Source organism: Purpureocillium lilacinum (genome assembly GCF_023168085.1).
Source record: "Purpureocillium lilacinum CBS 284.36 DNA, scaffold_4, whole genome shotgun sequence".
In the NCBI taxonomy this organism is placed as follows: Eukaryota; Fungi; Ascomycota; class Sordariomycetes; order Hypocreales; family Ophiocordycipitaceae; genus Purpureocillium; species Purpureocillium lilacinum.
The window spans coordinates 3,093,014-3,108,651 of NW_027072114.1; the positions used below are offsets into that span (position 1 = coordinate 3,093,014).

Below are 15,638 nucleotides of genomic sequence, written 5' to 3' on the forward strand. Positions count from 1 at the left end.
TCTCGCCCCGGTTATAGCCCTCCAAGGCTCCCGCGATGCTATTTTGACGACATCTTTGACTCAGCGCGTCTCGACTGCTCCCCCTCGGACGTCCCTACCTTGAGCATTGCGTACGACCGTACGTACTCGGTACTGTCAAAGGAAACGCTCGCCGCTAGCCTTGCAATCACGCAGGTCTCAGATCTCGCCGCCTGATACACATAAAACGCCGCGGGCGCCATACATCCACGTATTCGTACGTGTAATCATCCCCTCTCAGGCCCACCTGCGGTCATATCTCGTCCTCATTGCCTTGTCGTCGGCTCTTCACCTTGTCACAGGGCCGCCGAGTTGCCTGTCCCCTTTCGGCATCTGGGTGTCCGTTCGTAGATCTTGCGGGCGTGTGCACGACCAGCCCTGTCGGGATCGGTCGGTGCCAACCGTCATCAGCTCTCACGGTAACGGACCCGGGCCCGCTCGCTCGGTGCGCTGCCTTTTGCCCGCTCGTGACTCGGGCAGAGCCGTGGTCTCTTGTCCTGTCCGCTGAACCAAGAGCCGGTACGTAAAGCCAAGTCTCTCTTGTCCTCCCCCTATCTCTCGCGCGCAGGGTGCCTGGCGGGCTTGCATTGCGCTTCAGCATGCTGCCCGCCACAAGCAAGCCCTCTGAGCATCCCCCCCAGTCCGGCGCTGCCCTGCGTCGCGTCGCGACTTGCAATTGCGCTGCCTCTCCTGTGGCGTGTTCCTATCCCTGTCGCGCTCGCCCGCCGGGCTGCTTTGCTTGATACTGGCCCTTCAGCCAGGGCGCATCCTTGCGCTGGGGGGTTCCAGGAGAATTTGTGGTGCAGCCTTTTTTTCTCAGTTTTTTTATCTTCCCTATTTCTGATTTCCCACACGCCTGGGCGGGCACCACACACCACCTACCTCACACCCACACAACACACCCCTGGGCTGGCCACTGGGGCGTCCGCCAGCCAGTGGTCCCGCCCCCCCAAATACCGTACCGCTGCCCTGTCACGGCCGTTCTTTGGGTCCTGCCCACCCACTGGGCCCGCCCAAGTTGGGTCCACGCCGATCCCAAGACGGGCGGCGGTACCCTTGGCCCCGACACCCAGGGCAGGTCCATATTTCGCCTTTTGCAAACCTCCAAAGCAGAACGTTGCGCCACGGCAGCGGCCTGCCTGCAGTCTCATCTCCTTTCCTTACCTATTCTCCAGACCTGTTTTGTTTGGTCATGACACGCCCGAGTCCATTACGACGCGACTAACAAAGCTCCATGTGTATTTGAAGATCGCGCACGCTTCGGCCACTCTGCGACCCATCCGTCACAAGGCTCCCGAGTCCCGATAGAGGTGCGTCTGCTCGATACGTACCTCGCCTGCCCTACTTCGTCCCTTGCGCTGTCGCCGAGCAAGCAACCCCGGACAGCTGCCGGAACCAACGTCCCCGTCGCCTTGGAGCGGCGCTTTTTGAACAGCAACAACTGACGCTCATAACTCGCGGCACAGAAGTGACTGAAAGGTGGAAGCCCCGTCTGCGCCGCCGTCTCCAGTGCGTGTATGGTCGATACAAACTCAGACTCAAAGAGGCTGCTTCGGCGCATCAGAACCAGCACCGCCGCCCGCCTCCTAGCTCGCAGCATCCTGCAGCTTTCGCCAACTGCATCGTCTTGTCTCCGCAAGCACACTGGGCACACGCTGGGGGCCTTTTTTTCGAACTATTCGCCCCGTGGCTTGGTCGGTACGCTGTAGAGTCCTGTGCCAGCCTCGCCCGGTACGCCAAGGGGAACAGCGGGATTGGCGCCGAAACAAAAGCCTTTGACATCAGCATTCGCCTGCTGGAGGCGTCACTCCGACCATAGGACTGGAGGGGTTTGGCAGGGTCTCAAAATATCGCGGACGAGGCCAGGCCACATTGCGCACCGAGCGCTCCTGCGACGGCGTAGGACCAACCCCCGCCAACGCCTTCCCCGTGGACACCAGAGGGTAAGTCGAGAACCATCCAGCTGTCCCCGACACGATGCATCGTGAGGGGTGGTCGAGGGGTCTGTCATCCAGACGCCAGGTCAGGGGCCACGGAGCGGTCCATGCTCACGGTAGCGTCAATATCGTGTTGCTGCCAGGCCGTGGCTTGGTGACGGGTGCCAACCGTCTGGTCTTGACCACCTCACCCCATCCCCACCACGGCACCTGTTGGTTCTGCCATTTGCAATGATCCTGGCCACTCGGCAGCTAACACTGGCAGAACAATCCAGTCCCGCTGATTTCCTGCCTCCGTGACTGTGAGACAACGGTTTGACCGTCTCCGCGTACAGTACGTCCACCCCCTCCCCCGTACCCAACGGTCTGGGACCGGCGACTGATGGGCCCCGCCAGACTGAGAAGCCATCAGACTCGCAGGCACGGCGTTGGGTTATGGATCTTACGAACATGCTGAATAAGAAAGGCGGTTCAGTCTCGCAACAGCAACTTCCCGAGACCCAGGACGACTATCAACTTCACCAACTTCCCTTCGTCAAGCAAGAGCCCGAAATGGAACGATCCGTCTCCCCTCACATGTCAGAGCACTCGTCGTACTCGACGCCGCACAGCCTGTCGCGGTCGTACGGCTCACCATCGGCCATGCACGCGTCCATGCACATGCCGACGTCGATGGCGAACGCCATGACGATGCCCGCGTATCCGGAGATGTCTGGAGGCATGGCGGGTGTCCCGAGCCTGGCCATGCAGCAGATGGGCCATCCCAACCAGCCTCCGCCGCCGCCTGTCAAGGCCTACCCGTGCAGCACATGCGGCAAGGGCTTCGCGCGACGGAGCGATCTAGCGCGCCACGGTAGGAACGCCCCCTCGTCACCCCTTAGAGACGCGCGAAGCTGACGATGGACAACCAGAGCGAATCCATACGGGAGTCCGGCCTCACGTCTGCGACCACCCGGGCTGCGGAAAGATGTTCATTCAGCGGTCAGCCTTGACCGTCCATCAGCGCGTCCATACCGGCGAGAAGCCGCACCACTGCGAGACATGTGCAAAGGTATGTTGGCGCTCAGCCCTCGCCCTTGGCCACCAGGAACTCACGCAAGAATCGCAGCCCTTTAGCGACAGCAGCTCTCTGGCTCGCCACCGACGAACGCACTCTGGAAAGCGGCCGTACAAGTGCCCCTACGCCGACTGCCAAAAGACGTTTACTCGTCGCACGACGCTCACCCGTCACCAAAACCACCACAGTGGCACAATCGAGGAAGCCGCCGCCGCAACTGCGGCCGCCTTGGCAGCGTCCAAGGCCAAGCATGTGCCACAGGCTCGCTCTGACCGCGACCACCTTTCCAACCATGGTTCGCCCATGACGACGCCGTCTCCCGCGCATAGGCCAATGTCCATGTCGCCAAGCATGGACATGTCGGGATCGGGCGGCATGAACCGCCACCCCGCCGACTTCTCGCAGTACATGCAACAGAATGGACCGCTGCCCCCTCACCTCCGCGTTGGCAGCCCCGGTTCGGCGTCTCCCGCCGGTGGCTACAGCACCAACGGGATGCGGCCGACGTCTCACCCGACCGGCTACGGACCGCCTCCGACCTTGGAGCCGAGCCTGGAGCAACACCAGGCCGCGACGGGGAGCAATGGCGGCAGCCCTCACATGTCGAGCGTCGGATGGCAGTCCCCGTCGCACGTTCCGTCCCCGTCACACAACGCAGCCAACTACGTTTATCCGGAGCCGGACAACTACCCGCAGAACGCGGCCATGGGCCAGATGTACTACGGCGCACCACACCAGCTGCGCCGGCCTCAGGGCGCAGACTCTGGCCTGGTGCACATGGCTTAGTGTGAGCTTGCTGGCAATGGCAGGCGACGGCGACGACGACAACGACGACGACGGTCGACTCCTAGGGACTGAAGTGACCGACTGATACCTCCGTGTCCTTTCTGCGACAAGCCTGTTAGAAGCGAGCACTAATGAGACGCTGGTCGGCGGCATGTCTGCGACGGCTGTGTTAATGGAAGGGAGAGCGCGAGTTCTGCGCAAATCCCAGGGGCAGCCTCTGCAGCAATAGTTTGCAGTGCGCTTTCGTGGCACGCCAAACTGTGCGGCTCTCTGTCGCCTGCCCTGATCTTGGGGCGGAAACATGCGGTTCCTTTTGGCTTTTGGTTTCCCTTCCTGCGTGTCCTTTGTTGCGGGTTTGTTTTTGCCCAGTGGCTTTTCCTTTGTTGAGACCGACCATAGACAGGCGATGCGGGCACCTGACGACTACGAAGCATTTATTTTGACTTTCCGCGTTGCTACTGCGAGGAGCTGGTTGACGGCTAGAAGGAGTTTGCTGGGACGATGCATGGACGCCTGGGGCGGGCGCGGGCGTGAACGGGCGGGATGCCTCTCGCGAATGGAGTAATTGTGCTCGGCACGGGCAAAGGGACGGGGTGCAAGGGCTCAAGTCGCCACGGCAGTGTAGAGGCGGGCTTGAAGACGAGACGAGGCGGCGGACATGATTTCACGTTTGGCCGCTGGTAGGGTAGGCGAGCATGTACGCAAGGGCAAGCTAGCTGCCCGGCGACACCAAGTCATTTATCATGCGTGGGACAAGGAAATGCAATTGAGTTTTTCGGTACTTGCGCCCATTGAGGCGGCATTCATGCAGACCAGTCAGTCGTCGGACCGGGAACCCTTTGAATCGGTGTCCCGTGTCACGGCACGGGACGGAGCGAGCGGGCTTTTGCCGCGGCGACGACCGGGCGCGGCGGGGCGGCTAAAGATACAAGGGCGCTGCGTAGTTGACTCACCGCGTAGCGCCCAGTGAGACTGATCGAGGCCAGATCTTGAAAAGCACGATGATACTAATCTTGGAGCCGCGGGTGCCACGCGACGGAGGCGCGGCAGGCGACCGCGGGGGGCTTGGCAGGTTCGATTTGGACAAGGAGGTTCCCCGACGACGACGGCATCAGCCGGAGCCGACACTGCGGGCCGCATGAGGCAAGGCGGCCGGCGGTCCGGCAGGCAGGCAGGCGGGATCGCGACCGCCAGGGTCGCAGGCAAGGCAAGCCTGGAGGCGTCGGCGTACCTTTCAGTATGGGTTCGTGCTCCATAGGTAGTAAGTAAGTAGTTGAAACTTATGAGGACCCGGGGTGGATAAGTACTGTTAGGCAGGTACCGGGCTGGCATCGTCGGGGCAGCCCAGCGGGCGCGCGAAGCTCCCACGTCCCACTGGCGCTGCGACGGTTGAGTGCTAGACATGTATGAATGGAGATGGGAGAGTGGGTGAGGTGGGTGGGTTGGTGGTGGTTTGCCGAGAGTACCTTGTTCAAGTCCACTTACTCGTGCGCAGTACGTACCTGGATGTACAAAGGCATGATATGCTTGCGCGGATACACACATGCCTACTTACCAGTTACAAGTTACGTCGTACCACGAGGTGCGCATCGCTCCGATGGGATAGACGCCACTCGGCCTGGCGGCCCGCACCCGCGATGCGACGTCGAGACGAGAGACAAGGACGGCCAGGGGGTTTGTTCTCCGGGTTGGGTGCGTGCTCGGGCGCATGCGCAGACGAGTCAGGACGCGCTTCCGAGGTGCTGCCCCCCTTCATCATGATGACAGGGAACACACACTCTTTTAATTTGGGAGTGTTTGTTCTTTGGTCTTTTGCCCCTCGTCATCACGCGCGCGCGCCCTCTGAGCTGACGGACGCCTGCCGCCGCCGCCGCCGCCGCCGCCGCCGCCGCCGCCGCCCATTGCACCGCCGGGGGCGGGTAAAGCTTACTCTTCTTTTCTCTTGCCGCGACGGCAAGCAGCAAAAAGCGGTATTTAACTTTCACTGAAGCTGGGGTACCCGAGAGGGCGGGGGTTGGGTGGGTGGTGGTGGTGCCGAGAGGTGAGGTTTCGATTTAATGATTACTAACCGCGGGCGGAGGTTTCGCGGCACGGCGCAGGTGAGGCGTGTAAGTCGGCATGGGGATGGAGGCAGGCGACAGGTAGTATGACGGCTGCCCGCCCGCCCGCGCGCGCTCGAACAGCGCGGGATCTGCATCCGCGCAGGAGCACACGCCCCGGGGCTGTCCCTCTCTTGTTTGTCTGTCTCTCTTTCCCCCCCACCGCTGTGTGTGTGCGTGATCCCCTTGTCCTTGCTCGTTGCCCTTTAGCCTGTGATGGGGGAGACAGAGAACGGGGGCCTGTGTGGGTAGAGGCGAGGAGAGGAGAAGAGAGGGACGTTTCGCTCCGGCCAAGATGACGTGCGCGGTAAATACTAGCGGCCTGTCTCGCGGTCGTAACTTGACATGACATGTGGTCGGTCCATGTAAGGGCCAGGAGCCCAGGACCAAAGGAGGAGGGAGTAAACTATATCCTCGTGGGGGTAGCCGAGGACCCTGACACTTTTGTTTTCCCCCGTTGGACTTACGCACCTTCATGCACTGCACTGCACACGCTCGCTCGCTCGCTCCCTCACACACACGCAGTAGTACCCTAACGCACATATCGGACCATGTTCTGCGGTGGCGCCGCTGCGCTCCAACATACGACACGTGGTTTTTGGGCACCGGCGAGGCGAGCCAGCTGAGAAACCCTCGTGTGCAGGAACTTTGCTTGCTTTTTAGTCTCTTTCTTCTCTCTCTCTCTCTCTCGCTCTTCACTCCCGACCCTTGCGTCGCGGAGACTACTAGCCGTTGACGTTCAACGTTGGAGTCCACCCCCCCCTTTGCGTCTCACCACCACCGGAACCCCGGCAAGGCAAGAAAAGGCGGCAACGGCCTTGGTCAGACGCTGTACGCTCTGCGAACCGATATATATGCGTGCCCACCAACAACTGAATAGTCCATAAATCCCTTAACATCTCCTTACTCCGGCAACTGTTCCGACGGAGCAACACACTCACAGCCTGGTGGCACCTCTCACACAACAACCACCAGAGCGGGCCAGCCCCCGTCTCAACGACACACCTCACACACCAGAACCCAGACATGGCGGCCGAGGAGAGGCTCCTCGTGCCCATCGAGGTCTTCTCCGACACGCTCTGCCCGTGGTGCTGGGTCGAGAAGCGCAGCATCGAGGCCGCCATGCGGCGCTACCAGGCCAAGCACCCCGACGTCGACTTTGAGCTGGTCTGGCGCTCGTTCTGCCTCAACCCTCTCCTCAAGACAAGTGAGAGCTCCCTCCCCCCCCCTCTTCCTCTGCACGCCGCCCCCTGCTCTCCCAATGTCTTCCCTTGGGGAGGATGCGATGGCGGCTACTGGATATGAAAAAAAAGAGGGGGTTAGGGCAAGACTGACATGTGCCCTCTCCGTGTGTGCCTAGGATGCGACAAGCTCTCCCTCTACGACGAGTGGTCCGGCGGCAGCGCCACCTTCCAGGCGCACCTCGACCGCGTCCGCGCCGCCGCCGCCCCCTACCCGGACCTGCACTTCCGCGTCGCGGGGTCGACGGGCCCCTCGCGGCTCTCGCAGGTGCTCATCGCGGCGGTCCTGCGGCGGCGCGGCGCCCTCGCGCAGGCGCGCGTCGTCGAGGCCCTCTTCCGGGGACACTTCGCCGAGGGCCGCGACGTCAGCGACGAGGAGTGGCTCGTGGTCGTGGGGCGCGACGCGGGCGGCCTGCCCGCCGACGTGGTGCGCGCGGAGCTGCGTGACGATGACCGCGGCCGCGAGGTCGACGACGAGGCCGAGGCGGCGGTCGAGGAGCGCGGCGTGGAGGCGGTGCCGTGCGTGATTGTGCTGGGGAGGTACAAGGTGGGTGGGTTTCAGCGCGAGGATGTCTTTGAGACGCTGTTTGACAGGATACGAGCTGAGAATATGCCGTCATCCTGTAAGGGTATGGGCGCGGAGGATGCGGGAACCCCTGGAGCGACGGAGGGGACATGATGGAGAATGACCGTGATGCCGAGCCACCAAAGACTGCTTCATTGGAATTGGATACCCCAAGAGCTGCTGCACAGGGTGAGACGTCGCGGAAATAACGGGAGCTTGGAAGCACGTACACACTGGCTGGGCACGGCGTCCCCGCCTCCCCATGATGCATCACGATAGATAGTCACGACGTCGACATCTCCAGGCTGATGTATGTTCAACGACTTGCTCGTCCCTTGAATTGAGAGACTGTCTGCCTAGTCGCCCCAAAGTCAACGCAGTCCAAATTGACAAATCGATTCGATGAATCGCCTCCAGCCCCCGAAACGCCAGTACATTTATGCATCCCGCCCTGTAAGGAATCTCCGTGTGAGATCGACCAATTGTCGTCAAGCCCCGCTCCGTTTTCATTTGGCCCATTGTGAAAGAAAACGCCCAAAGAAGAAGTTCAAGACCCAAACGTTTTGTAGGCAACGAAGCCCATCACCTGCGGATGTGGCTGTAGTCCTGCATGAGGTGCGCCATGTGCACATTAGTCGCTTTACCCATCCTCTTGCCGGCGCGCTTCTTCTGCGTCTTTGGCTTGCCGGCGCCCGCTGCCTGCGCCGCCTTGCGCGGGTCCTCGCTCGTCGGCTTCTGCCCGACGTTGACCAGCTTGCGGTGCATGTCGTCGAGCGACGGCAGGGGCACGCGGTGCCACATGGACTGGAACTCTGGCTGCACGGCGTGCTGGAGCGACGGGTCGTCGGCCCAAACGTAGCGCGGGAAGTTGTCCTTCTTAGTGCGCACGACGAGCACCTTGTGCTGCCGCTCGAGCTGGGCGAGCGTCTCCTCGCAGTCGGGCCAGCCGTCCTTGAGGTCCTTCACCGACACGCCCGAGGCGTCCGTCTTGCGCTGCAGGTGTGCCAGCAGGGACGTCGCGTCCTTCACGCCGGGGATGATGGGCCGGTGCGTGTACGTGCCCGTCTTCCACGTCTGCTCCGTCAGGTTCGGATCCGGCCGCCAGTCCACGCGCGGGTGACCCCTCAGCCCGTCCGTCAGCTCCTTCTTGTGCTCGTCCGAGTACGCCCGCAGGCTCAGGTGGTCGATGATGTCCGTGATGCTCTTCGGCTCGCCCTTTTTCTTCAGGTAGTCGACCGCAAAGGTCATCTGCGTCTTGACCTCGGCGCCGTAGCCCGTGAGCTGCGGCTGCGAGAAGGGCACATCGGGTACGGCATCCCGCTTGCGCTTCGCCGTCGGCGTGGCGCTGTCCGACGCGGCGGACGGTGACGGTGACGGGGGCGCGAGCGAGGCCGCCTTGACGGCCGACGGGTTGGACAGCTTGGATGCGGCCGACGCGAGGGTGCCCCGGAACGCGGCGGACTGCTTCTCCAGGTACGACGACATGGTGAGCGAGGGCCGGCCGCAGACGCCGACTCGGAGGCCAACAAAATGAAGTGACGCGGAAGGGCGGATCGCGGAGTCACGCGTAAACGAGGGGAGCGACGCAGAGATGGACGGCAACACCGCGAGCCGGGACAGGAAGCGAGGTTGTCGGATGCGGACGCGTGCAAGAATGAAGTTGACGGATGGTTCGTGGATGATGCAGCAGCAAGCAAAGGTCGGTCGTTAACTCTAAAGGTGAGGCTGAATAAGGCCAGGCAACCATGCCTGTGGCGCACGGTCGTCGGCCCTCCGTCATTCGCTGGGTGCTGTGGCTTGAGGCTCGGGGTACAAAGTACTTTGTACGAATACGCGGTCCCAGCAAAAAAAGTCTGGCTGGCGCGACTGTCGCAAACCGCACGTGGGGATTGTTGGGCCGCAGTCGATGGATAGCATGTCACCGCCGTGTCGACGCCTGTGTGACATTTACGAAATTGTCCAGGCAAGGCTCACATTGCCGTTGCTGTTGTCGTTGTCGCCCGCCCGGACGCAACGGCACGTCTGCGCTGACTGCTTCACAACGCTGCGCCGTAGAGTCCACATCAAGTCGTCCTCATTAAAAAAAGCCTGTATCCATGGCGCAGATCCCACGCATGGAGAAATCTACCTTGAACCAATTGCTCCATCTCCCAGCGCAAGAAATGCCAGACCGCAGGCGTTCTATCTCGGTCGTCCCCCACGCGCGCGCCCGGGTAAAGGCCGCCGTTGAAGGGAGCCTGTGCATGCCTCACAACGCGAGGGCGGGGGAAAAGGTAAAACCAAATCAATGCGCCTTTTGATCCATCACCACCGGCGCGGCAGGGTTCGCTCTAGGGCGTCGCCCTTGCCGCCCGTCGTATCAGAAAGCCAAAGCACCGCGGGGCGCATCTAGGCAGTCTGCTGAACCTCCTGCTGCTTCGCCAGGTACTGGAAGGCGCCGTAGCCGATGACACCGCCGATGAGGAGGATGGCGTAGAGGCCAATGCCGAGGCCAGTGCTGTCGGACTTGCTCGAGGTGGAGGTGGAAGCGGCAGGGGCGGCCTTGGGGGCAGGGTCACCGGGCTGTTTGTCGTCGACAAAAGTCAGCGAATCTCGTCTACCGGCTCCAGGGGTCACGGGCGGGTATCACTAACCTGGCGCTTCAGGACGCCGACAAGCAGCCGGTCGAGGGTTTCCCGGGCCTCGTCGCTGTGGCCGACATCCTCGAAAGCCTCGGTGGCGTCCTGGCCAGCGACATCCAGCATGACCTCCTCACCACCGCTGCAAGACGGACCAGGTTAGCAAACGCTGCGGTCGGCGTTGGGCACGGGGGGTGCGCCGAGGGGCGGGGCCAGGAGCAACGTACGGGTGCTCGTCGACGAACTGAGCGCAGTCGTAGACCTTGTCGTGAATCACGACGTGGATGTCCTTCTTGGTGTTGTACTCGGCAACATCTTGGTAGGTGAATTCCTTGGACATTTTGGCGGTTGGGGGGTGGTGGTGGAGGGCTGTGTGGCGGAATGCGTGTCTATAAGGGCGGCCAGGGGCTCTCGAACGATTCGGGCGAACAGCGGTCGGACGACGGGGATGGATGCGGTTGCGTGCGAAGAAAAACGCAAGACGAGACGAGGCAACGGCAGGAAACGGAGATCGAGACGAAGCGAGGATGCAAGAGGGACGAGTCGCGCGGCAGGTAATTTCGAGGACACTGAGTCGCAGACGGGGTCTTTGATGGGCCTCCACCGCCGGCCGGGCTGCTGCCACTGACGGCGCAGCGCAGGCCAGCTGGCTGGAGAACCACCTAGACAGACAGGCCACCCGGTCCTCGCAAGTTCCGTGGCCTGGTGGGACCCGCGGAGGTACAAGCGGGCGGCTTGTCCAATCGGCGCGCGCAAAATTACCGCCATGCGCGCCTGATTCGCCCAGGGCGCCGCCGCCTCGCCCACCGGGGCGATCGCAGGTCCCCTGGCCTGGCGGGCCATCCATCCACTGACTGCGAGGTGCTGAACTGCTGCACCCTGGAGCGGGCCGGGAATCTGGACCTAGCGGACCGCTGAGTTTTGCCTTCTGCTGTGCTCGCAGGGAGGATTGCGCTGGGGGACGGCGCGCTGGAACCCGTCCCCGGAAAGGAAGGGCGCGCGGCGCTGGGAACCTGGAACCGGTGGGCAGGCGCCGACTGTTACCCCGGTGGTCCTATCCAGCAGCGCATCCCACGCGGGCAGTTTAGGCCCCGCCACGTCGGGCCACCTACTAAGTTAGTAGCTCAGACGTTTCTTCTTGGGTTGTTGGCTTGTGATGCTCGTTACCCCTCGTGGGCGCCCAAGACGCTCGGAATCTCTGGGGGACGCAATCCGGGGTTTCGGACCTCCTCCGGGATTTCGACAAAACGGCATGCATCCCCAAGCGCATGTACGATGTATGTAGTGCTGGACGGTACGAGAGGCGTGCATGACCCAACGCCATTCCTGTCTTATCTCGCCTGCGCCGACCGGAGCGCGGAATCGGCAGCAGGTCTGCGGCTTGTGCGGCTTTGGTCGTTTCCGCTGACCACCGTGCATGCGGTTACGGGACTAATGCGTGGCCATGCCGATGGCTTGCGACCGGCGCTCGCTCAGCCGCCGACGCAGGACGGACACCGACGACAAGGAGTCACTGTTCTCGAGCTCTTCCGTGTACCGATATGCGCCGATATGCACCGAGACTGCCACTCGAGAGTGACGTCGGCTCTTGCCAGTAGTTTTGCTAGTTCTGTCGCGAGTGGGAAAGGGTTGGATGTGGCCGCGTTGGTCATCGTCTCTTAGCAGCCGTTCCAAGGCACCACCACACCATGTCCCGAGGCTATTGCCGTCCCCTCATTGTGCCACCACACCGCACCATGCATCTACGTAAGCTGCTCCGCAATCCGCACGTGAACTTGTGACGCGGCATCTGAAGTAGGCGGCACGGCAGGCGCGGGGAACTCTCGATCGAGGCTTTCGTTTGTATATGATCTCATGATGGTCGCTGGGGTAGCATCCTCAGGCCGCGGACGTGGTACCACCGCCGTCTCGCGCCTATCGCTTAGAACTCCCGCCTCCAATGTCCTGACCCAGCCTATAGCTGGCAACCTTGTCCCACTCAACCTTTTGTCTCGTGACCGGCAGGTGTCGCCGCAGGCCCTTGAAGGCACCCTCGCTCAGGTTGACGAAGCTCTTGTTCAGCTCCTCCTGATACTTCTTCTCCAGGGCCGAAATCTCCTTGGCGATGCCTGCACCTGTGCCCGAGGAGACCGACGCGGAGACGGGCTTGTTGGTGAGCAGCCGCACGTTGCCGTCTTCGTAGTAGTGAACGTCGACCTTGATGGAGCCCTCGAGGCTACCGGACGAAGGGTCGAACACGTATAGGGACCTCCATCGTCCATTCCTGCTTTCGGTCAGCATCCAGCTGGTCGATCGCCCTCGGATCGTTGGCAGCCTCTCACCAGAAGTTGTTGGGGCTGTATTTGTTCGCCACGACGACCACGGCCACCTTGGAATCGGATTCGATCGGGTACACGCCGTACGCGGCGTTGGGGAAATGCTCCTTGACGTAGGTGCCGAGGCTCTTCAGAGTCGATTTGCTGCCACGCGATCAGCATGTTGCTTGCGGAAGCAGCAACCTTGGCTCCGACTTACACCAGATCTGCTTGTGATCCCTCGATGACGTGGCTCTGAACGGCGCTAGCTTTCTGTTCCTGGTCAGAACCCGGCCGTCTGCGTAAGGGGTCTTGCCGTCGCTCATACTTGTGTTGCGTGGTCGAACTCGAAGCTGGAGGAGCTCTCGACGTCGTAGTATCGGCCGTTGCCGAGCGAGTTGTGGGAGCTGACCAGAACCTGGGCAGGCAGAGTCAGCGGTAGCCCCTGCGCGTTCGTGCATCCATGGTTCTCACAGCCTGGCTGCTTCCCGGCAGCTTCACCGTGGTCAACTGCTCCTCATTGTACTTCTCGAAGGCGGGACCGAGTTCTGAGACGATGTTGGGAGAATCGGTCAAAGCCTTGATATCTGCCAGCGCTGCGTCAGTGCATGAGCTACTTCAGGCGATCGATTGGGACACGGGACGGACCGGCGACGACGTCTGCGAGCTGCGATGCGGTTAGCTTGGCGTTGATGACGCGGAGCTCGGGGGCGAGCTAGGATGAACCAACCTCTCCCGGCGGCGCGCCCTCGACGAATGCAGAGACGGTCTCCAGTTGCGACATGGCGTGGCGCGGTGGAGAGAACCAGCAGGAACGAAAACAAAGAAAACGATGGGGCTTGCGAGTCTCCAGGCAAGGCTGATGGTGAATCGACGCTCAATGCAGGCACATGCGGTCAAGGAGATGGTCGCGCACCGCAAGGCGGGGCAGAACGGGAGGGGCACAGCCAAGCTCGTCAACAGAGCTCTGCGGTCAGCTTGCGCTAGGGCAGTACGCGCTGGCACATACTAAACTCGCGTACCGTCGAGGTACCTCGTTAAGCACGTCGTATTACAGCACACGTAAGTGTCGACGTTCACGCATGAACCAGGGCTTCCACTAAGGGACATGACAATAAATGACAATCGCTTGTGGCATTTCTTCTGTCTAGTTTAAAACCATGACGACATGCAATGCTATTTACACCAGTCCAATTGCCCCCGGTTGGCTTCCGTCTCAATAGTCTAGGCTCTTTCTGATATTCTCATATATCCCTGTGAAGCGTCAGCATGGTAAGCGAGACTCCTGCGCAGGACTGAATGACTTACTCGCAACGTCGGGAATGTTGAACTTTTCGAAAATCAGCGGGTTGTGGATGCTCCAGCCCGCCACACGCCCGACGGGCGCCTCGAGCCGGACAAAGGTGTCGGGATCCTCCTGGATCGCAGCCGCCACCTCGGCGCCGACGCCGGCGTTGACCATGGACTCGTGCACGACGATGACGCGACCCGTCTTGCGCACACTTTCAAACACCGTCTGCTTGTCCCAGGGGTAGACGGTGCGAAGGTCGATCAGCTCGGCCGAGATGCCCAGGTCCGCCTCGGCCCGCTGGATCGCCGCCAGGCAGTTGTAGATGGGCTGGCCGTAGGAGATGACGGTCACGTCCTTGCCCTCCTTGAGGACCTCGGCCTTGGACAGCGGGAGCTCGTACGCAGCCTCGGGCACCATCTCAACGGCAGCGCGGTAGAGGATCTTGGGCTCCAGGAACAGGCAAGGGTCGTTGCTGCGGATGGCGGACAGGAGGAGGCCCTTGGCCTGGATTGGTGAGCGTGGGATAATGACCCGGAAGCCCGGGACGTGGGTGAAGAGACTCTCGGGGGACTGCGAGTGGTACAGGGCTCCGTGGCCGACGCCACCGCATGGCATGCGGACGGTGAGGCCACCGGCGTGTGGGCCGCAGCTACCCTCGCGATACCTCAGCTTCGCACCCTCGTTGACGATCTGGTCAAAGGCCGGGAACACGTAGTCGGCAAACTGGATCTCGGCAACGGGCCGCATGCCCTGCGCCGCAAGACCGATGCCGAAGCCCATGATGCCCTGCTCCGTCAACGGCGTGTTGAACACCCTGTCCGCGCCGTACGTCTCGGCCAGCTTCATCGTGCATCGAAACACGCCTCCAAAAGCGACGTCCTCGCCAAAGACCAAGACGTTGTCGTCCTCGGCCAGCGCGGTGCCCAGCGCGTTGTTGATGGCCTGAAAGAGGTTCATCTTCCTCGTCGGGCCATTGCGGACCTCGGCAGGGATCTCGTTGACGTTTCCGAGCGCGGGCTTACCGCCCTGGGCCAGTATCGGCGTCGTGGAGTAGTCGATGGGGAGGTTGAGCTTCGCATTCGGAGGGTGAGACGAGTACCAGCGGGCGATCCGGAGGGGCAGATGCGTTGAGCATCGCGGAGACGCGACTGCGCTGCGCAGCTGACGCACGGCCTGGCGCTTCATGGCTGGGATGTGTCGTCTGCTCCTTTCTCGACGTGACGAGAGCAACAAGAAAGGGTGAGAAAGCGAAAAAGAGCAGCGCCACGTCCGTGAGAAAGCACGGCGTCGCTCCCCGGGGAGGAGGCTTATGGGAAGCAAGTCAAAGACTCGGCTTGCGGCGGCCTTTCGCGGGGCTCGGGCCAGTGGGTTTCCAGCGGCCCTGGCGGCGTTGGCGGCACCCCGGCTCAACTGGCGCGACCCCAGATTTTGCCGATAAGATTGTTGCTCCGCCAACAACCGGCCCGCCGCCAAGACGAGGCGCAAACAAGGAACCTAATGCGCCTCGCCAATCTTGGACGCCTTGGGATTCCACACGCATGACGGGTCGAAATTGCCGAGTGACGCGTCGTCCAAGACATCTCTCCTCCATGCTTTAATGCCGCCGCGTCCAACTTTACACGAGCGGTGCGGGCTCGCCGCATTCCAACGATAGACATACCCGACGCGGCCGACCAAACGCCATTGTTCAGACGAGTACGGAGCGCGAATTCCATAAATGGCGCCGAGGGAG

General features: G+C 61.9%; 6 protein-coding genes across 6 annotated transcripts; 2 read left to right on the forward strand and 4 right to left on the reverse strand.

The window, feature by feature from the left end:
• Positions 1 to 2,405: 2,405 nt before the first annotated feature.
• On the forward strand, positions 2,406 to 3,798 carry PLICBS_006096 (uncharacterized protein; the record flags this gene model as incomplete). The annotated part of the gene is made up of 3 exons (XM_018319849.2): positions 2,406 to 2,808; positions 2,867 to 3,006; positions 3,064 to 3,798. The coding sequence occupies 3 exons, from the start codon at positions 2,406 to 2,408 to the stop codon at positions 3,796 to 3,798; spliced, it is 1,278 nt and encodes a 425-aa protein (XP_018182323.2).
• A 3,125-nt stretch (positions 3,799 to 6,923) lies between these two features.
• On the forward strand, positions 6,924 to 7,817 carry PLICBS_006097 (uncharacterized protein; the record flags this gene model as incomplete). Its single annotated transcript, XM_018319851.2, has 2 exons — positions 6,924 to 7,104; positions 7,258 to 7,817. 2 exons carry the CDS (start codon positions 6,924 to 6,926, stop codon positions 7,815 to 7,817), a joined length of 741 nt encoding a protein of 246 aa, XP_018182325.2.
• A 468-nt stretch (positions 7,818 to 8,285) lies between these two features.
• On the reverse strand, positions 8,286 to 9,188 carry PLICBS_006098 (uncharacterized protein; the record flags this gene model as incomplete). The annotated part of the gene is made up of 1 exon (XM_018319852.1): positions 8,286 to 9,188. The coding sequence occupies one exon, from the start codon at positions 9,186 to 9,188 to the stop codon at positions 8,286 to 8,288; it is 903 nt and encodes a 300-aa protein (XP_018182326.1).
• A 903-nt stretch (positions 9,189 to 10,091) lies between these two features.
• PLICBS_006099 (uncharacterized protein) lies at positions 10,092 to 10,661 on the reverse strand (the record flags this gene model as incomplete). Its single annotated transcript, XM_018319853.1, has 3 exons — positions 10,092 to 10,265; positions 10,337 to 10,463; positions 10,549 to 10,661. 3 exons carry the CDS (start codon positions 10,659 to 10,661, stop codon positions 10,092 to 10,094), a joined length of 414 nt encoding a protein of 137 aa, XP_018182327.1.
• A 1,574-nt stretch (positions 10,662 to 12,235) lies between these two features.
• Positions 12,236 to 13,399, reverse strand: PLICBS_006100 (F-actin-capping protein subunit alpha; the record flags this gene model as incomplete). Its single annotated transcript, XM_018319854.2, has 7 exons — positions 12,236 to 12,584; positions 12,643 to 12,780; positions 12,836 to 12,888; positions 12,944 to 13,033; positions 13,090 to 13,202; positions 13,264 to 13,282; positions 13,346 to 13,399. 7 exons carry the CDS (start codon positions 13,397 to 13,399, stop codon positions 12,236 to 12,238), a joined length of 816 nt encoding a protein of 271 aa, XP_018182328.1.
• Positions 13,400 to 13,831: 432 nt separating this feature from the next.
• Positions 13,832 to 15,091, reverse strand: PLICBS_006101 (uncharacterized protein; the record flags this gene model as incomplete). The annotated part of the gene is made up of 2 exons (XM_018319855.2): positions 13,832 to 13,869; positions 13,924 to 15,091. The coding sequence occupies 2 exons, from the start codon at positions 15,089 to 15,091 to the stop codon at positions 13,832 to 13,834; spliced, it is 1,206 nt and encodes a 401-aa protein (XP_018182329.1).
• Between the last annotated feature and the right edge of the window lie 547 nt (positions 15,092 to 15,638).